Raw genomic sequence first — 21,620 nt, 5'->3', positions numbered from 1 at the left:
TTAGCGGATGCCATGTTGCATTTGGGGAGCCCCTGATGTGCCTAAACAGTGGAAACCCCCCACAAGTGACACTATTTTGGAAACTAGACCCCCCAGGGAACTTATCTAGATGTGTGGTGAGCACCTTGAACCCCCAGGTGCTTCACAGAAGTTTTTAACATTGAGCCGTAAAAATAAAATTTTCACATTTTTCCCACAAAAATGTTTTTCAGCCCCCACTTTTGCATTTTCATAAGGGTAACAGAAGAATTTGCACTATGCAGTTTGTTGTGCAATTTCTCCTGAGTACGCAGATACCCCATATGTGGGGGAAAATCACTGTTTGGGCGCGCGGCAGGGTTTGGAAGGGAAGGAGCGCCATTTGACTTTTTGATTGTAAAATTTGCTTCAATAATTAGCAGATGTGCCTAAACAGTGGAAACCCCCCAAAAGTGACACCATTTTGGAAACTAGACCCCTCAGGGAACTTATCTAGATGTGTGGTGAGCACCTTGAACCACCAAGTCCTTTACAGAAGTTTATAACATGGAGCCGTGAAAATAAAAAAATCAAACTTTTTACACAAAAATAATGTTTTAGCCCCAATTTTTTTATTTTTACAAGGGTAAGAGGAGAAAATGGACCCCAAAAACTGTTGTGCAATTTCTTCTGAGTACACCAATACCCCATATGTGGGGAAAATACAGTGTTTGGGCGCACGGCAAAGTTCAGAAGGGAAGGAGCACTGTGTGACTTTTTGAACGCAAAATCGGCTGGAATCGAGAACGGACGCCATGTCGCGTTTGGAGAGCCCCTGATGTGCCTAAATAGTGGAAACCCCCCACAAGTGACCACATTTTGGAAACTAAACCCCTCAAGGATTTTATCAAGGGGTATAGTGAACATTTTGAACCCAGAGGTACGACACAGAATTTGAGGACATTAGGTCATCATATTGAATAAGTTGTCATTAGTCTTGAGCGCAAATGCTCGCTACTTGAGTTTGCATCGGGTACTCAGGTATGCACCATGTATCACGGGTGATCCAGTGAAATGCTCGAGTCCCCGCCCGCATGTTTCACGGTTATTATACACCCCCAAAAAAACATGCAGGGATCGCTCGTGCATGGCAGGCAATTCCCACGAGGTTTTTTTGGCCGCGAAGCATATGGGGCGGAGACTTGAGCACCCGCGATACTCGAGACCCGAGCACCCGATGCAAACTCAAGTAGCGAGCACTTGCGTTCAACACTAGTTGCCATATCGTTATCCTTTTTTTCTTTTTTTTTTTACTTTTGAAAAAAAAAAACATCCCCAACCCTAGCCCTAACGTTTAGTTTTCACGCCGTTCCTAGTGCGGTATAAGTGATTAGACTACCTTATTCTTCGGGTCGCTGCGACTACAGAGATACCAGAATGATAGCAGGTTTTTATGATTGACAGCTGTCACACACTAAAAGACATATTTTGTAAAATCTAGTTTTTGCATCGCCATATTTTGAGAGCTATAATTTTTCCATATTTTGGCCGACAGAGTCATGTGACAGCTTGTTTTTTGCGGGATGAGTTGAAGTTTTTATTGGTGCCATTTTCAGGCACGTGACATTTTTTGATCGCTTTCTATTCCAGCTTTTGGGAGGCAGAATAAACAAAAAACCAACAATTCAGGAATTGTTTTTTTTTTACATTTTTTTATTCTACTCCGCGTGTGGTAAAAGTGATAAGGCAGCTTTATTCTTCGGGTCAGTACGTTTACAGCGGTACCACATTTATATCGTTTTTCCATGTTTTGGCGCTTTTACACAATAAAAGCTATTTTATAGAAAAAATTATTTTTTGCATTTCTTTATTCTGAGAGCTATAACTTTTTGATTTTTTCGGATGATGGAGCTGCATGGCGGCTTGTTTTTTGCGGGACAAGATGACGTTTTCAGCGGTACCATTTTTATTTATATTCGTCTTTTTGATCGCGTGTTATTCCATTTTTTGTTTGGCGGTATGGTGATAAAGCATTGTTTTTTGCTTCCTTTTTTTTTTTTTTTTCCACCGTGTTCACTGAAGGGGTTAACTAGTGGGACAGTTTTATAGGTCAGGTCGTTACAGACGCGGCGATACCAAATATGTGTACTTTTATTGTTTGTTTGTTTTTTTCATAATAATATTTATTGATGGGTACATTATATTTTTATTTTTGGTGGATTCTTTTTTTTATTTATTTTTTTTATTTTTTTTTCACTTTCTAAGATTTTTTTTTTTTAGTTTTTTACGTTGTCCCACTATGGGACTTTCACTTTTTTTATTCTGATCGCCTGCATAGCATAGGGATGGAGCACCATCCCTGTGCCATGCAGGCAGTCAGCGCTGCACAGTGAGAAGATTGTTTGGTCATGCACTGCGCATGACCAAAAAATCTTCCTGCTGTCTGGTGACCCGGATGTTGTCATGACGACATCGGGTCGTCATGGCAACATCCGGGAAGCCGCGGTAGACAGCGCTGGAGGCCGGAAGAGGAGGTGAGTATTGCGATCACCTCCCCTTAGCCACTGCAATGCTGCGATCGACTTTGATCGCAGCATTGCGGGGGTTAATATGTCGGGAGCGGTGCGGGACCGCTCCCTGCACATAGTACCGGGTGTCAGCTGTGACAATCAGTTGACACCCGGCGGCGATCGCGCCCGCACAGCCTGTGTGCGCGCGCGATTGTGATGACGTACTAATACGGGTCAGGCTCTTAAGTCCCAGGGCACAGACTCGTATTAGTACGTCATGGGCTTTAAAGGGGTTAATTTTTGTCAGAGCTGTATATGAGGGCTTGTTTTTGTGGGACGAGTTGTACTTTTGAATGACACCAATGATTTTACCATATCGTGTACTGGAAAACGGGTAAAAAAAAATTGAAATTGCTAAAAAAAAGTGCAAACCCACAATTTTTTTTTTTTTTTTACCATGTTCACTATATGGTAAAACTAACCTGGCAATATGGTTCCCCAGGTCAGTATTTGTGCGATGCTGCCTAACATCTATAGTTTTTTTTTTTTTATTTAAGTGGTGAAAAAAAATTACGGAATTTGTAAGAAAAATAAAATTTGCTTTTGTAGTCATTTTCCGCAACCTGTAGCATCTCCATTGTTCTGGGGCCGGGTGAGGGCTTATTTTTTGCGGCTTTAGGTGACATTTGTTTGATACCATTTTGGGGTAGATACAATGTTTTGATCACCTCATATTGCATTTTATTGCAAAGTTGCGATGGCCAATAAAACTTAATTCTGGGGTTTTGATTTCTTCTCTCATTGCGTCATTTACCGACTGGATTAATTGTTTTTCTATTTTGTTCAAACAATTCTGAACACAGCGATACCAAATGTGTATTTTTTTTTTTTTTAATTGTTTTATTTTCAATAGGGCAAAAGGGGGGTGTTTTGAACTTTTTTTTTTTTTTTTATCTTCAAAATTTTTAAAAACTTTTTTTCCCACAATTTTTACTGTGTTCAATAGTCTTTAGGAGAGTTGAAGCTGTGATCATCCAATCGCCTGTGCTACACATAGCAAGGCTTCAGCTCTGCTATGTATAGCACAAATCACTATCTCCTATGAACGCCGGCCACGAGCCAGCGTTCACAGGTAATTTACAATGACAGGCACGGGGGTATTTTGCAATCAGCCAGGAAAGATGCGGGTTCAGCATCTGAGCCCGCATTAAAGGCAGGGACACGACCTTTGACGTCAAGTTAACCTAAAGTAGGGGAAAAGATGTGATGATTCAACCTGACACACACACACACACACACACACACACACACACACACACACACACACACACACACACACACACATACATACATACATACATACATACATACATACATACATACATACATATATTTTTTTTTTTCTCAGAATTAGGCCTCATTCAAAGTCCGTTTCCTGCTTTTTCCACAAATAGCGTTCATATCTATAATTGTGATTAGCAACTAATCAGAGAGCAGCTTGACTTTTATATTTTGCTCTTCAAAAATGAAAGCTACAATGTGATTGGTTGCTATGGGTGGCCGAGACAACGGTTTTATGAGGGCCCTCCTGTATTTTTAGTTGCATGGAGGATGTACTGAGGGACGGAGGGTGGAGCTGAGTTGGGGATGGAGGTGTCTGAGAGCGGCCAAAAGGGATCTGACCTTTATGAGGTTATCATGTAGTTCACAGGAAGTCACAGACTGACTTCCTGTTTACACATTAGAGCGTGTACTGGACTGGTTGTCAGACTGGTGATCACATGACTCTATTTCCTGTAACATGGAGGGAGAAAGTATTGATGTACCTGAGGAGGGATGAAATACCACTAAAAATGTTGATGATGGCTGAGCATTATACATGCATTGAAAAAATATGCCGGAGTGCTTCTTTATGTCCCTAGCTGTCTACGTATATGATACTTGCTGCTCATCGTGTAATATTTAATATCCACTTTGTTTCCCAGGCTGCTGGATTATGTGATGTGTGACTACCGCAGTGAAAGGTGGTGGACCCTCCTCACCTCCATACTAAGTACAGCTCTGAAGTGTGCTTATCTCATGGCACAGCTCAAGGACTACATCACCTACTCTCTGGAGCTGCTCGGAAGAGGCAAGTACTCCCTTAGATTGACTGTACGCTCTTCAGTAATGGTGGGATTAGCCATTTATTTTCCAATTATTTACAAGATGTCCCAATGAACTGAAGGCAACATGTGAAGTTTGGTAAAGGGAGCCAAAAGATTTTCAGGCCTGTTGTCCAGCAGCCACGTTGGTCGTCCATGGCCGTCAGTCTCGTGCCCTGCAAACCTTCCTACTACGTTCAACATCGCCAGCAACTCGTGATCAGTAGCCCCACGTGACGCCATGCCATGATTGCTCTGCTTCATAATGACGTTACGAGGGCTACTAATTAATAGAGGCAACCACCATACATTGGGGGCTTTGCTGTAATCATTAGACCCTTAAAATCACAGACTTGTCGCACATAAGACGCATTTGCCCCTGATTTGCCTTGAGATCACATGCAACTTCCAACCAGATCCAAAACAGCTACATTTTTGGCCACTATCATGACTTATCGTGGTTGCGCTGTGTCTTTGATTGGAATCTGTCAAAAGATTTTAGCTATTTAATTTGAGGGCTGTGTAATGTAGGGCCAGCGACCCTGTTTTAAGCTGTGTGTCTGTTTTGTGTAGTTTTTATAAAATCACTGTTTTATCAGGAGATTATCAATAACCATGTAATCCTCCATATTCATGAGCTGTGGATAACCCCGCCCCCACCACTGATTGGCAGCTTTCTGCCTATGCACAGTGTACACAGAAAGCTGCCAATCAGTGGTGTAGGCGGGGGTTATTTAGAGCTCAGCAATCAGAAAACTGCTAGATCTTCTAGTATTTAAAACAGTTTTAAATCAAAACTGAAGCAAGCAGCCCAGTAAGTGACACATCGCTGGAAGCAGGATCTCTGCCCCTATGTCATGCTGCTCTTAGATGGAGTAGCTAAAACCTGATGAAAGATTGCCTTTCTCACATGTCACATTCACAGTCATTACTTGAGATGTCCCAGCGTGACCTTGCGATCTTGGTGTCGCCCAACAACCTTAGCATGAAGTATTGTATTTAATCGGGGCCACATTTTAGTAATGCTTTTTGAAAACATTTGATTTTTCTTTTGATTTCCCAACAGCATCAACATTAAAAGATGATCAGAAGTCCAGGATTGAGAAGAACCTCATTATGGTGTTAATGGTGAGTCTACACTTATATACAAGGAAGGATTTTCTATGTGGTCTCAGTAGTGATTTATATCTGCTTCCATTTCCAGAATGAGAGTCCTGATCCAGAGCCGGACTGCGATGCATCCATGGTGAAGCTGGCCCATCGTCTGTGGGCGGATAGGGTTTCCTTGGCGGGTAGTAATATGTTTACCATTGAAGTGCAAGACTTTGTCCCGTTCGGTATGTATGATGGGGTAATCTGTATACTATATAATCGTATATATATATATATAGTTTTTTATTATTATTATTTTTTAACTCTTTCTATGCAGTGCAATGCAAGGCTAAGTTCCAGGCCCCAAGTTTTCATGTTGATACTCCGGTGGAGCTGTATGTTCATTTAAAGACTGATTGCCCACATCCTATCCGCTTCTCAAAGCTCTGCGTTGGCTTCAGCAACCAGGTAACCTATGTAGACGCACTGTCCTATTGTTTAGTTTCATCATCACACGCTTGATTCTGCAGCAAAGTTTCATTGATGCCATTTTGGCGTACATGTAATAAAAAATAGCAATAATTTATTGTCTTTACATATTTAATAGTATTTTTTCCATTGCCACTTTGGCACTTAACCCTTTGAGGAGTAGTCCATTTGTTTGATCTTTCACTTTCATTATTATGTTTTTTTTCTATCCAAGTCTTTTAAAAGCCATGATTTTTTTTTTTTTTCTTTTAACATAGCCATTTGTTTTACAAGTTGTATCATTCATTTGCATCATTTAATTCACTATTTTAATGTATTGAGAACAAGGAAAAAAAACGTTATGGGGTGGAATTGAAAATACCCAAAAGGCAATTCCACTATTGTGTTGAGTTTGTTTTTTACGTTCACTGTGTGCTAAAAATGACCTGGTAACTTTACTCTCCCAGTCAGTTTAATAACAGCAACACCATAGCTTTTTCTAACTTTGCGGGATACAAGGCGATCAATAATTAAAACCCCCAGGATTGACATTATTTTCTTTTTTATTTAATAGCGTTCACATAGCAGAATAAATAACACAAAATTTAAAATGTTCAAACATTTATGGGCACAGTAATACCAACTATACATTTTATTTTAATAGTTTTGATCATAGAAATATCAAAAGGGACGTGATTTTAGGATTTTTATGTTGTTGTTTTTTTTTTAATTTCCCTGAAGGGAGTAACCTGCAATTATTTGTTCACTTGCAACATTATACTGCACATGCGTATGATACATTGCTACTGTCCTGTGTGCGGGGGGGGGTGGCTGTAATCGAGTAATAGTGTTAAGAAAACAGCTTTGTTATTGATTGCTCAATATAAGGGGTTAAGTTGCCAAAATTTGGAGTTATTAGGGTTACCTTTTGGCTCCCATAGAGATCTTGCGGTTACTTTGCCTCTGTGGTCACCATGACGTGGTATTCAATTTGCAGAAATGATTTGCTTATCATGACATAATAATACTTCATTTCACGTTAATTAATTAAACAAATGTTATATATTCTAAGAATAAAAAAAAAAAAAATGTTTTCTCCCAGTACTTATCTGATGTATTAACCGTGGCCTGTGATTCCATGGCAGTATACAGCTTGCTGACTGAGGGTACTTGCAGGGAAATCTAAATCCCATGCCACTGCCCTGTTCTGTATTGGACTGGTGTTGGATTATTTGTATATTAGAATTTGTATGTATTATTGCTCCATAAAGCAGTGCTCTGATATTTTAGAAACTGTACAAGTGGACATACTACACACTGGAAATATTCCATTTGATACAGAAAGTGAGCATATAATATTGCCATTCTGCTTATATGTTGTTTTCTTGACCAGGAATACAACCAGTACTGTGTGGTGGAAGAACACTTCCAATCCAGTGATGTATTGGAGCAGTCCGCACAGGGAACCATGTGTCTGGTGCCTGGAAAGACCAGAAAGTTCACATTCAAGTTTGTTGCTAAAACTGAGGATGTTGGAAAGAAGATTGAGGTGAGTGAGAAGCAAAGTATTTTGTTGAGTGTATAAAAGAAAAATTTATTTTCTCTATCGCTTCATTGGGTGACACAAGAAACCATGGGTGTATGCTGCTGCCGCTAGGAGGCTGACGGTATGCAACCCAGGCCCGTTTTTACCTCTTAGGATTTGTTGTTTTTTATTAATGATTTCCCTTTTTCTTTCAGATACGGTTTTTGAGGGGGGCAGAGTGGAATTGTGCCACTCTGATCTCCCACTTAGAGACCGAGAGCACAGTGTGGAGTTGTGTCACTACTGTATCCTCTCTGGTATATGAGGCAGGACCCTATTCCCCCCGAACACAGCAAGAGTGTTTGGGGCTCCCTGGCACACGGTCCTTGCCACCAATCCCCTGCCTGCTCGACCCCCAGAGCCAGACAGAGCCGGAGAGAAGAGCCATTTCCTCGTGCCCGACAGTCAGCGCCCGGGAGGTCTAATGTCCGTCTTCCATCACCGGTCTGTGATGAAGGATTTGGACAGGTATATCCAGAACAAGCGTGGCAGTGAAGGGGGCTCCAAATAAAGAAATAAAAATAAAATAATAATAATAACAAAGGGACAGAAGAAATGAGAAGAAGGTTCTAGTTTTCCCCTAGTCATGATCTGTTTGACTCCTGGGAAAAGCCCCTTGTACATTTAGCCATTTAATTTCTCCGCCCAGACCAGCTGCTGCCTCCGCGCCACCCTGGTACTCTTTGGCGGCCTCTTTTAAAAATATAGCTCCTGGCTTTGGCCTGGGCCTTCTCCGGTGGCCGAGCCACACCTCCGACAGCACGGCCAATCACACACACACTGGATCGTTCGTGCTCTTCCACCCACTACTCTTAGCCTATCCGGCTCCTCACTTTCTGCCGCTCGGGAACTCAGACTTCCCGTGCGCTTTCTGATGCCATCTCTTCCTTCTTCTTCTGCCCGGCGCCATTTTCTAGTTAGCCGGCTCATACTCAACCTCTGCCTCTCCCACGAACTCTGCAGCCCACCTCCTGGTTCTGCTCTACCACCTTCACCATCAGCTTCCCCAGGACCACAGGTTCCAGGGTCTAAGTAAGCTCTGCTATCTGGGTGGCAGCTCTATATCCCCAGCATGGCTCCCTCTAACACATTTCTCTTTCCCTATTCCTTACCCCCGGGGAGTCTCGCTCCCATCCTCTGTCTATTGTTCTGCACTTTGCGTGTTTTGCTGTAACAAAAGGTTTCCCTCTGGTCTGACTTTGTCCCTCTGCTCGGATTGCAGCCCACCCACCATGCTGTTCCCCCAGGAGCCTCCCACTGTACACAACGAGAGTGCGCCCCCTCTTTCCGAGAGGCCGCAGCTCTCTCTCAATCAGTCAATGACCTAACCAAAGTATCTCGGACCATGGCCTCGGTCATAGAACCAACCGTCTGCTTCCCTGGGTGTTCTAAAACCACCGGTTTCCCAAACCCAAAAGAGTACATCATGCAGGAGTTCCAAAAAGAGTGCCTGCACTAGCTCATCATCTAGTTCTAGTCACCCTCAATGTCTTACATATTCCATCCCTCTCTCACTCTCCTTCCTCCGACGCTTCAGCGGCTCAGGAGTTAGACTCCCGTTTTGAGTCAGATTCCGATCTGGACTCCGAACATATCTACACATGGTGGATAGTCTGATTATAGCTGTTAGACCCTTAACGTAAGGGACGTGAAGCCCTCACCCTCTGAGCAGACAGTATCCTTCAAAAAGATGAAACGCCTTCCGCGGGTTTTCGCCAACCACGAAGAATTCAATGAAATCTTTACCAGTAAATGGGAGCATTGAGAAAAGCGTTTTCAGAGAAGAAAAAGCATGAAGGTCTTATATCCATTTGAGGCCAACCTGCTACAAACTGCTATAAACTTATACAAACTTGTGCATTCCACACGAACAGAAAGTAGTTGCGTGTGCGGTTCACACACCGGATGCGGCGCTAAGCTACCCACATGTGGGGTTACTTCATTTTTAGAAGGGGGAAAGAAATGTGATAATCACATACCTACAAGGGGGCGTATAAAGGTAAGCCACATGATGCTATTAATTAAGTTTGTATACCTTAGGGTATTTATATGGACCCTGCTCTGCATCCCATTCTCTGCAGATTAGGACAGAGAGTGGAGGGACCCATGTTTATTTTATGCATTTTAGGACCCTTGTGGGGTTAGTCTAAGTGTGAGCTGGCAGGGATCAATAGGGCCAGCTCATGTCCCCACTTTTTTATTCAGAAGGAATCTCTGGACATCAACCTCCTCCATCGGAAACAAAGAAAAAATGGGTGAGAGAATTCCATTTTTTTCTATTTAATTGTGTATGCATTGTGATATATGTGCCGGGTCTGCACTCAGACTACACATTATACAATTATTTTTCATGTCTTTCTTAACATCATGGATTCTTAGGTACTGGACAAATTAGTGGTTTATGAGAACATAACTAAAGATCATCTTTGGTGTACCTACAGTACAGACCAAAAGTTTGGACACACCTCATTTAAAGATTTTTCTGTATTTTCATGACTATGAAAATTGTACATTCACACTGAAGGCATCAAAACTATGAATTAACACATGTGGAATTATATACTTAACAAAAAAGTGTGAAACAACTGAAAATATGTCTTATATTCTAGGTTCTTCAAAGTAGCCACCTTTTGCTTTGATGACTGCTTTGCACACTCTTGGCATTCTCTTGATGAGCTTCAAGAGGTAGTCACCGGAAATGGTCTTCCAACAATCTTGAAGGATTCTTCTATCAGTCTGAGGAGTTGTAGCCTTCTTCCTTCCTCTACCTGGTTTATTCTTTATCGAACCAGTCTCTTGAAACCGCTTATACACTTTGAGAACGCTGGCCGGGAAAGATCCCTTTTCCAATTCGTGCTGCAATTTCCCGGTAAATGTACCCTTCGTCTCTTAAAGTAACAGCTTTGGCTCTCTTCTTAGGTGACCACTTCTGTCTAATACTGCTGGCACAATATCGGTCTTAAATCACACCCTGGTCACTATAAACAAACATAGAATACATATCGCAGAAGGGGGCGTGTGTTCAAGTAAGTATGTCAGTGAAAACTTTCATTAAATATTGGTGATGGTGAAAAACTGCAGGTGTTGCCTCAATTTTGGCCACTAGTGTAGGCATTATGATGGATTAAAGAATCAGGAGTTCCATCTCCCGACAGAGAAAATTCAGAGAATCATAGTTCAAATATCTCGGGTAAGGAACCACCCCTCTATGACTCTGCGGAAACTATGTCCCTCCTAGGCTCCATGACTGCCTGTATTCCGGCCATCCAATGGGCTCAAATACACACCAGGGATTTACAGTGGGAAATCTTGGAAGCCTAAAAATCTCTAAAAGGTCACTTAGAAGGGCAGCTAACCTTATCGTCAAAAAAACACACTTTCCCTAGAATGGTGGATGAGACGGACCAACCTAACACAGTGTTCCATGGGTAATCTCAGTCTCTCAGGTCCTGACCACGGACGCAAGCCCAACAGGTTTGGGGGCTCACTTAAACGACCATTTAGCTCAGGGGGTCTGGGCGGAGAACGTAAAATCTGCATCCTCAAACATGAAGGAGCTTCTAGTAGTCAAGTTCGTCCTTTCAGAATTTTTAAACACTTTACATGGTCACAACGTAAGAGTGTTCTCGGATAATTGGACAGTAATAGCGTACTTGAATCACCAGGGGGGAAACTAGGTCCTATTCTCTAATGCAAGTAACAAAATCCATCTTCCTCGTAGCCGAGAGCAACCTGGGGTCTCTATCTGCTCTCCATATAAGAAGCACAGAAAATCTCAGAGCAGACTTCCTGAGTCGGACCCAATGGAAGCTGGGCGAGTGGGAGCTGAATCAGACAGTCACAGAAATGCAAAGAGTCAGAACAAGAAGGTAGAAGCTTTCTATTCGATAGACCCCAAAGGGAACCCGATAGCACTAGACGCCCTCATGATTCCATGGAACTACCCTCTAGCATATGCTTTTCCTCCGATTGCCCTAATCCCGGCAGTACTGAGGAAAATCAGAGAAGACAGGGCAAAAGTAATCTTAATAGCCAACTTCTGGCCGAAGAGGACATGGTTTTTCTGGCTGAGGATGATGTCCATTTCCGATCCCTGGGTGCTCCCGGATCTTCTTTCCCAGGGACTGGTCCTTCATCCCCAGGTAGCAAACCTACAAATGACAGCCTGGATTTTGAGAGGTCTCTCTTAAGGGATAAAGGGTTTTCCTCAAACTTGATCTCCACACTACTACAAAGTAGGAAGCCCGTGACTACCAGGCTTTACGGAAAAACCTGGAAAAAATTCCTTTCATCGTCAGGTTCTAGGTTAAAAGGAGAGGTTCCACTAACAGCCATTTTAGAGTTTCTTCAAAGGGGGTTGGAACAGGACTTAGCAACAAGCACACAGAAGGTCCAAGTTGCAGCATTAGGGGCCCTATACAATTGCGATCTAGCCAGAAATAGGTGGATATCTAGATTCATCAAAGCATCAGCTAGATCTAGGCCCATCCCCTCTCGGAATACTCCTCCTTGGGACTTAAACGTAGTCCTTACAGCTCTAACTAAACCTCCTTTTGAACCTTTAGCGTATACGTCTCTAAAAATCCTATCCCTTAAAACTTCTCTCCTGGTAGCCCTTACGTCAGCTCGAAGGGTTAGCGATATACAGGCTTTGTCGGCAGGGCCCCCCTTCACGCAAATCCTGGAATATAGGGTTACTCTTAAGACTGACCCGGCCTACCTACCCAAGGTAGGGTCACATTTTCATAGATCTCAGGAGGTCACCCTCCCTTCTTTTTGCCCTAATCCTAAGAATAGGGGAGAAAAAAATCCTACACACTCTCTAGATGTCAGAAGGTGCCTAGTCCAGTAGTTAGAGGCCAGACAGGAGTGTAGAAAGGATAGGACTCCTTTTTTTGTGCTTCCAGGGACCTCGGAAGGCACAAAAAGCGTCCAAGGGCACACTGGCAAGATGGGTGAGAGACGCCATCTCCCTGGCATATTCATCAAGTGGAGAAACCGCCCCGGAGAATCTGAGAGCTCATTCAACAAGGGCAGTAGCAGCCTCCTGGGCGGAAAGAGCCGGAGTCTCAATAGAACAGATATGTAGAGCCGCTACTTGGTCTTCTCCCTCTACATTCTTTAGACACTATCGGCTGGACCTAGCCTCCTCATCAGACCTTACTTTTGGTAGAAGGGTTCTGGAAGCGGTGGTCCCTCCTTAGCGATACATTCCTCTGCAATTCTCTCCGTGGTGCCGTTATGGGGGAAGGAGAAAGACATAGTTACTTACCGGTAACGGGATTTTTCAGAGCCCATGATGGCACCTGTACATTCCCTCCCTTCACATGTGGGTGTGCACACCTATTTTGCTATTTATAGGTAGTCACATGGTGTTTCTGATAAACTCCATAATAATGTTTGTATATTGTGTTATTAATCCGGAAGTCCTCTCGTGCTCTGTAAACAACTGATGCAGGAGAGAGGTACCGCCCTTTTTATCTGTAAGTTTCCTGTCCTTGAAGGGCGGATCCCCTCTCTCCGTGGTGCCGTCATGGGCTTTGAGAAATCCCTTTACCAGTAAGTAACTACTTCTTTTGAGTGATGGGTTATTACTCCTACTTTTTTGCTAATTTCGTCTCACATTTACCACCGTACAAGGAAGGCCTTTTTCCGCTGGTGCAAAGCCAACCAGGCCGCCTCCATGGTTTTTGCTCTGCCATCCATTTTTGTAATTTTTGCAGTCGTGTCTTGAATCTGGCCTGTCCCTCAGTTCCCTTAAGGGGCAGGTGTTGGCACTTTCCACTCTTTTTCAGAAGAATCTGGCGCCTCGTCCACAGATCAGGACCTTCCTTCAGGGAGTCGCACACTCTGTTCCCCCTTACTGGCCCCTTGTAGAACCTTGGGACCTCAACTTAGTTCTGGATGTCCTTTAGGAGTCCCCATTTAAAACACTGCGGGAGCTCTCTCTTGCCTTCCTCTCCTGGAAGGTTGTCTTTCTGGTAGCCATCACATCAATCAGACAAATGTCCAAACTCACTGCTCTTTCCTGCTGTTCCTCATACCTGCTGTTCCACCAGGAAAAGTTGGCCCCGTGTCCAATCCCATTTTTTCTTCCTAAGGTGGTTTCCTCGTTTCACCTCAATGAAGACATCATACTTCCTTTCTTTTGTCAGTCTTCCTCTCATCCTCTGAAGCAGTCACTAAACAAACTTGACCTGGTGAGAGCAGTTGGCCTCTACCTTTCACCCTCTGTTCATGATTCACAAAATTCTTCAAAGAGGCCTCCCTGTTTCCAGGTCTACCATCGCCCTTTGGATTCGTTTTGCCATTCTGGAAGCTTATCTGATAAGGGACAGTGTGTGTCAACTCAGGGTCACAACTCACCCCACTCGCACAGTGGGCACCTCCTGGGTCATTCGCCACCATGCGTCGGCCTTGCTGCTTTGCAAAGCTGCTATATAGTCTTCCATTCATACCTTCGCAAAGTTCTACAGAGTTGACTCCTTCGCCTTGTTGGATGTGACGCTCAGTAGAAAGTCCTGCAGGCCGCAGTGGCCCGAGCTCAGGCTTGAGGGTTCTGTCCTTTTACCCACCCTTGGGACTGCTTTTGGACATCCCATGGTTTCCTGTTTCCCCCAATGAAGCGATTGAGCCTTCATTGGGGGACACGGCACCCACCCTTGTATACAGTTATGTTGGTTCTATTATGTTGTTGCCTGCGATGTTTTTGTTTTTATGTTGCTTCTCCTACTGCTTTCTCACTAACTGATTAATTTCTTGCCAGTTGGTGGATTTACACAGCTGGGGAGGAGTTAACTTTTTTGCATAGTGTTAGCAGCATACACTGACCCATGGTTTCCTGTGTCTTCATATTTTAAGTGTATAATATTAACTAAATTTTTAGACTTTTGCCACTTAATCACCAGTTTTAATTTCTCCTCTTCTTTGTGTAGATATTAGCTTGTAAAGTTTAGGTTATAATTTTTGTTCTAGTTCATTTGGGTGGAACCAGAGATTTGTCTCTTTGGGTGTGTACGTGTTCTCCTGCATGAGATTGACCAATTATAAGCAGGGGGCGTTATGCAGGGGAGAAAAGAACACGCCCTCCTCTCCTCACTGATCACTGTAGCTACAGTGTAGAGATACAGCTAAGCTAAGTTATGTGTCATTAGAAACCCTTCCAGACCTCATTTCATAGTGCTGTGAGCTTTCATCCTTCCCTTCCCCCTACACTGACTGCCATGAGATGAGATCTGGAAGTGTTTGCAATGATGCATAACTCAGCTCTGCTAAACTTTTCTCCCCTTCTGCTGTCTAATTATGATTGGTCACTCTCATGCAGTGGAAGAAGTACGTGTCCACAGAGACAAATCTATGGTAGCGCCCAGGTGAATTATAACATAAATTTCTAACCTAAACTTTTCAAGTTAACATCTCCACAACGGAGGATAGAAATTAAAAAATGTTTTACTCAGCTGTGCAGTCACTATTTCATGATGTGGCCAGTTTCACATGCTAAAACTGGTGACAAGTCATCTTTAAAAATGTGACCTGTATGGTAAGAAATATATTTTCCACTTTCAGATAACATCAGTAGATCTAATCCTGGGCAGTGAGACAGGCCGCTGCGTCATTCTGAACTGGAGGGGAGGCGGGGGAGATGCTGCCTCAGCTCAGGAAGCCGTCCAGGCGGCACGCTCCTTTAAACGGAGACCGAAGCTACCTGATGCTGAAGTGCACTGGGATGGCATCATTATCCAGGCCAGCACCATGTAAGAGATACATGCTGTAGAATATCTTGTACTTATCGGACTGACCAGCAGGGAACTTAGATTACCATATTTTTCTTTTTAGGATTATTTCAAGAGTACCTAAGGTTTCAGTGCAACTTCGTCACGAGCCGCCAGCACTAAATAATGAGATGTACTGCTTGTTGATTACTATACAGTCTCTGGAAGACACGGTCATCAGAGATGTGAAGCTCACAGCAGGACTTAAACCAGGTAATCCACTTCATTTCTTCCAAAATAGTACAGCTATGTTTACACTCGGCAGATTTGTTGCCTTTATTCCACATGTTTCAATGCTGTTTCCAAAAATTGAATCACATAGAGTAGAAACTTCCCTATTCATGAAACGGAATTACCCTACAGATAGGTCTACAAGAAATCAGCCATATGTGAATATACTACAAATTTGACATACGTGTACTTTATAAGTGTTGCTTTCTTGTAAGCCAGATGAAGGTTGGTATATGTCCAAAAACTTTCCTTTTTAATGAATTACTGAAAACAAGGTTCTCCCAAAGTCTAGATATGTTCTTACAGATCAAAATAGGTGATAAATGTATGATCAGTTGGTGTCAGACGACTGGGGCCCCGTCCAATCGAGAGAGTGGGGCAGCTCGGTGGTTAGCATTACAGCCTTGCAGCTCTGGGATCCTGGGTTCAAATCCCACCAAAGACGACATCTGCAAGGAGTTTGTATGTTCTCCCTGTGTTTGTGTGCGTTTTCTCCCGAGTTCTCCAGTTTCCTCCCACACTCCAAAAACAAACTGATAGGGAATCTAGATTGTGAGCCCCAATGGGGACAGTGCTGATAATATCTGTAAAGTGCTGTGGTATTAATAGCACTATATAAGTGAGTAGAATTGTAGAGTGCTATTTTTTGGGTTAACCCCTTTAACTGTTTAACGACTTATGATGTACATTTTCATGCATTGGTGCACTGACACTTTAAGGGTTTGTGCAATGTTATAAATTGTACATTAGAGTAAAAAAAGTGGTAAGAGAGGTTAAAACCTAACTTTTAATAGATATATAGGTAAAATAGATATACAAAAAGTCACTAGGACCTAAAATCAATTAAGTGCCTGCCAGTGGTAGTAAAATGTAACTACCCAAAGTAAATGTATACTCTTTACAAACAGGAATTATATGGCATAATACCTAGATATAGCCCACCTGTATCCCGAACAAAAAAGATGGTAGATAGTCATGGAGCTGTCACTAAAAAGCCTCAGCATACATGAACCATATCAGACAATCAGTGATTTGTTGTGAGAGTTCACACTTAACAAATAATATTGGAGCAACCTCACCGTACACAGTGTCAGTTCATGCCTCTTGCTTAAGACAGTTCACTGTAGTGGGGCATCAATACCTCTTCAGCCACCAACCACATATGGAACACCACTCCCAACGCATTTCATCACCTCAGTAACTCATCAGGGGAGAAAGGGGTGTCATCTCACTCAATGTGATCCTCTGTGTCCGTCGCCAAGCTTATCACAGAGGCGGCGCAACTTCCAGATGATCTCGTCATCCTATTTGTATCTGCCCGCGCTCCCTAATCACGCAGACACGTCACTTCCGGTTCCGGCAACCTCACATCCGGTATGTGGAACACAAGTGCCGGCCGTGACACGCAAGCGTCACATCCGGTGCGCGCATCATGAGACGCGCACATACCAGGTGACGCAATATGGGGAGTGATCACATCATGTGGGATAGTGCTGCCCACACGATGAAATGGGTGGGACGAAGCAGACATATCATACGGTACCAATCCTCACTCCAGCCAGGAGGAGTGTCCATACACAAACACCACCGGGACATGGCTCCGGCTACATACCACATGCGGCGAAGTATATTTAAACGAAGCTACATAGTCCCCAAGTGGTCAATGGCTAAAAAAATCGCCACAAGTTAAATAAAGTCAGCAGTCATGAAGCATTAGTATAATGAGCACACACCCTACCCAAAAAGAAGTACTACTGGAGGGAACGTAAGAGGCGAGGAATGACCCAAAGGCAGGGACCACAACTGTAATGGAAAAGAAAGGTGAAGATATAGAGAGCAGGGTCTGTCCGTCCCTAGTAAGGTACTACCAAAATTAGTCCCTACCTACCTGTGGAGGTTGGCATCCTAAAACCTGCGCAGTTGGCGCCCCCACTTCGCGACGGCTTTCCCTACACTCCTCATCCTATTATTCCCTACACTTATAGGAAAGACCTAAAGGACAACTGTTCATTCAGACCATATGGGGCCATTGTCTGTAGCTTATAGATCCTCTTTGTCTCCCTTTGGAGGATCAGCTTGTCCCAATCACCCCCCTCGGTGGGGCAATTAATTTATCAATCCCCATGAACCGCACCACATCAACACAATCTGGATGTACAGTGTTCACATGTCTTGCTAAGGGGGTATCCCTTTTTAGGGCAATATCTCATTGCTGTTTCCCCACCCTTCTCCTCAGTTCTCTTTTTGTTTTCCCAACATATTCAATGCCGCACACACACGTGGCTTTGTAAACTATCCCCTTGAACCTGCAATTTATAAAATGTTTTATAGTTATATTGCTCCATCTTGTGGGGATGGGTGTTATTTCATCAGTTACTTTAATTGGCCATTTTTTTACTGAGCAGAGATATATTGCCATGTTATTAATGTGAATCCAGGTCATATACTCTCCCTCCAGTGTCTTAGTTTTTTCAGTGTCGCTCAGGTTCCCCCCGCGCCATTTTGTGACCGCAGCTTCTGACTGGATGGAAGTCAGACATTACGTCACAAGCTCTCAATACAAGTCTGAGAGCCAGAACGATGATCTCATAGACTTGTATTGAAAAATGACCTCCGCACAGCTGCATGAAACACTACAGCTGCTGGCAGGTCACTTTTCACCAGAGACCGACCGGAGCGACGCTGGAAACAGATGAAGGTGGCAGGGGAGTATGAGATGGGGCAGGAGACTTACACTTAAAGCACTACTCCAGCGGTGCAATAAAAAAAAAACGCTGGAGTGGTGCTTTAAGTTCTGACCGCTCCCACTTTGTGTGGTACAGATCCAGAGTCTTTGACTATGTCGACCCGGGCCACAGGAAAGTTCTTGGCGTCTCCGTGGATATACCTGACCTTCACCAATCCTGGGGAGGGGACTAGTACATGTGGGATTGTGGCCCTTATGATGGTCACCAAGCTTCCAGTGTCCAGAAGTTCAGTCACTTGTTTCCCATTTGCAGTCACCTGGTATGCCTGAGGCCCCTTGCCAGATGGGGGAACAGCGCTGCAGACAGGGTAGGTGAAGTAGGAGCAACTCTGGCCTATGCTGCAATCTGTTGGCTCCGAGGTAAAGGGACAGTTTGCTGATATATGACCTGTGGCACGACACCTCCAACAGATAACGTTCTGAGATGTACTCCTCGAACCCGGCTCTGACCCCTTCTGGGTCGCTGAGCGCCCCCCAGTGGTCTGAGCCCCCCTTCTTTTGGGTATCCATGAAAGCGGTTTTCCGACTCCCTTGACTGCCTAGGGAGGTCTCGACTACCGGTACCGGCTCACCAGGTCATCGGCCTTCTAGGGATCTCCCTGCGCAACTCAGCATTGCATCGGCAGCGAGTGTATGAACCGGTCCAACACAACCCTCTCCACCATCTCTGCTGGGGAACAAGTCTCAGGCTGCAGCCATTCAAGGAGTGAGAATTAGGCAAAGTTATTGACATTGCGGTTTATTCTTTGCACGTTGTGAAGTATTACAACTTCTTTAGGAGAATCACTTCACAGAATGGTTCTCTTGAAGAAGAAGTTTTAATACTTCAAAACGCCTAATTCTCACTCCTTGATCGGATGTACACCAGTAGTTCAGATCACCCGCGGTTTCCCTACTACTACCATTACTGCGTTGGCTCTACCAACCTGAAGGGCTGCAGCAGCTGGAACCACATTTGATGCCTTTTCAGAGTTGTCTCACACAACCATATGAGGTGAACGGAACAGCCTTTTGATCACCGCATTAATCTGGATAACACCCTATTGCTCTTTTTGTTCCCTAGCCATTTCCTTACAAACAGAATACTGACCCGTATACAAACCAAGTACATATAAACTTCTTCTTGTAGTATCTCTGTAGTTTATATGTTCAGCTAAAGATAGCTCTGTTAAAAGCCATGTTAGCACTGTGTGAATTGCATTTTCTTTGTGTGTTTTATTGTATATTTTTTGGCATTTATCAACACAAAATTAATAAAGTAATTCTACCAGTTTTTTTTTCTTCTTCTAATCATGATTCTGATTTTTAAAAGGGAAAAAACAAACATAATTGCAGTGTGTGGGCCTGGTCTAAGTAAGGTCTTTGACCTAAGTATAAATCAATAATCCCATATCACAACCATTGCATGTGTTAATGCTTAGACCTCCTATTAATGGCACCCTAAATGTTATCGGGTAGCTATCATCAGGAAATGTCCTATTGGTTTTAAATCCGGTTCTTGTATTTTAAATGTATTTAAAAAAGAGGCAATGTTTTTTTGTTTTAAAATCTGTATTAAAAATAAAAACTACTGGCCACTGGGGATTTTTAGACTCTAACTTCCTATTGTTTAAGGAAAGAACACATGTACATAGTCAGGATCTGACCTTTGTGGCTATCTTTTGTATTGAAGCATGTAATGAGCGTGTTCAAAGATCATTGTGAAGAAAGGGGGAGCAGGGTCAGGTGTGACATCGTCTATTGATGCTAAGGAAACTGCTGAAAACTCATCCTGAAAGGACAGGAAGTGCGAGTCTGAAAAAGCCCCAGTGGCCACTTTAAAAATTGGAAGATTACTCCTTTTTATTTATTTTTTTTTAAATAAAGATTGTGAAATGAAAAAAAACATTGCCAAAATGTTATTTAAAAATACATGTAGCAAAAAAACATGATTTTAAAAAATAGGTCATTTTCTGATGATGCACTCCCTTTAAATAGGAATTTAGTCCTGGCAAGTGCTGCTTCATTACTGCAGTCTTTCAGTCACCTTATCTGACCCCACACCATAGACTATATTGTGCAGTAACCCAGGAATACAATGTCTCTCACAGGGCAGGACGCCAATCTCACCCAGAAGACTCTGGTTACGCTTCAGGGGACAGAAATGTGCGATGACTCAAGTCCGGCTTTGCTCACTGACATCCCTATAGGAAACCTGCATCCCGGAGAAAAGGTGCCGGCGTGACCTTTCTAACTGAGAACTGAGCCATTGTGCTGCGGAAATAATAATCTGCTGAACATGCTGCTCTGTAACAGGAAAGCAAATATGGACCCGTCTCACCAGCTATATACTGATGTAATATAGCACGCATATATTTATATAGGGATTGCGGGCAGGATAAGCCACACGGTTGCTGTGTACAGTTCAAATGTTTTATAAAAGGCTTAGTAACTATCATCAATCCCTACAGAAAATATATAAAGTGCAGCTAAAGTCTAGCTCTATTGTAACTTGGCTCTGATGTGTATTAATCTGTATTAAATCTGTGCTCTATTATGTATATTAGATAGTTACTGCCCCGGTGAAATGCGCACATTGCACACAACACATAGATATGACTACTTTATTATTTATATATGTAGTATTATCTATATTTCTGTGATGTAACCACTAGGATACACTATATATTCACTAGATATACGTTTCTTGTATTCTTAAAGAGGTTGTCCACTACTTTACCATTGATCGGTCGGGGTCTGATACCCGGCACCCCCACCGATCAGCTGTTCTCGATGTCAGCAGCAACAGTGCGAACTGCTCAGTTGCGGAGCTGCTCCGTCTTCTGATAGTGGCCGCGGCTTGGTATTCTACATCTGACTCCTATTCAGATCAATAGGAGTCGGATGTGCAGTACCCTGCCGCGGCCACTATCAGAATACGGAGCAGCTCCGCAATTGAGCATTTCCAGCCGACTGACACCAAGAAAATCTGATCAGCAGGGATGCAGGGTGTGGGACCCCGGACATTGATGACCTATCCTAAGGATACGTCATTATTGATAAAGTAGTGGACAACCTCTTTAATATTGATTAATCAATCATTTATTTTCTATTTTGTATTTATTAAATATACAG

At 43.2% G+C, this 21,620-nt stretch overlaps 1 protein-coding gene across 1 annotated transcript in view; it reads left to right on the top strand.

Moving 5' to 3' along the window:
* TRAPPC11 (trafficking protein particle complex subunit 11) overlaps window positions 1-21,620 on the top strand; it is a 55,741-nt gene that overhangs the window by 24,174 nt on the left and 9,947 nt on the right. Inside the window, exons 15-22 of the mRNA XM_073642812.1 lie at window positions 4,454-4,599; window positions 5,679-5,740; window positions 5,817-5,949; window positions 6,042-6,172; window positions 7,566-7,721; window positions 15,324-15,511; window positions 15,594-15,742; window positions 20,597-20,718. Coding sequence (XP_073498913.1) covers window positions 4,454-4,599; window positions 5,679-5,740; window positions 5,817-5,949; window positions 6,042-6,172; window positions 7,566-7,721; window positions 15,324-15,511; window positions 15,594-15,742; window positions 20,597-20,718 — 1,087 coding nt within the window. The remainder of the gene's footprint in view (window positions 1-4,453; window positions 4,600-5,678; window positions 5,741-5,816; window positions 5,950-6,041; window positions 6,173-7,565; window positions 7,722-15,323; window positions 15,512-15,593; window positions 15,743-20,596; window positions 20,719-21,620) is intronic.

Source organism: Phyllobates terribilis, unplaced genomic scaffold (genome assembly GCF_046119375.1).
Source record: "Phyllobates terribilis strain yellow unplaced genomic scaffold, ASM4611937v1 Scaffold_1__5_contigs__length_1240528914, whole genome shotgun sequence".
Lineage (NCBI taxonomy): Eukaryota > Metazoa > Chordata > Amphibia > Anura > Dendrobatidae > Phyllobates > Phyllobates terribilis.
Note: the sequence above shows the minus strand (reverse complement) of the source record. Positions and strands in the feature narration are given on the sequence as shown.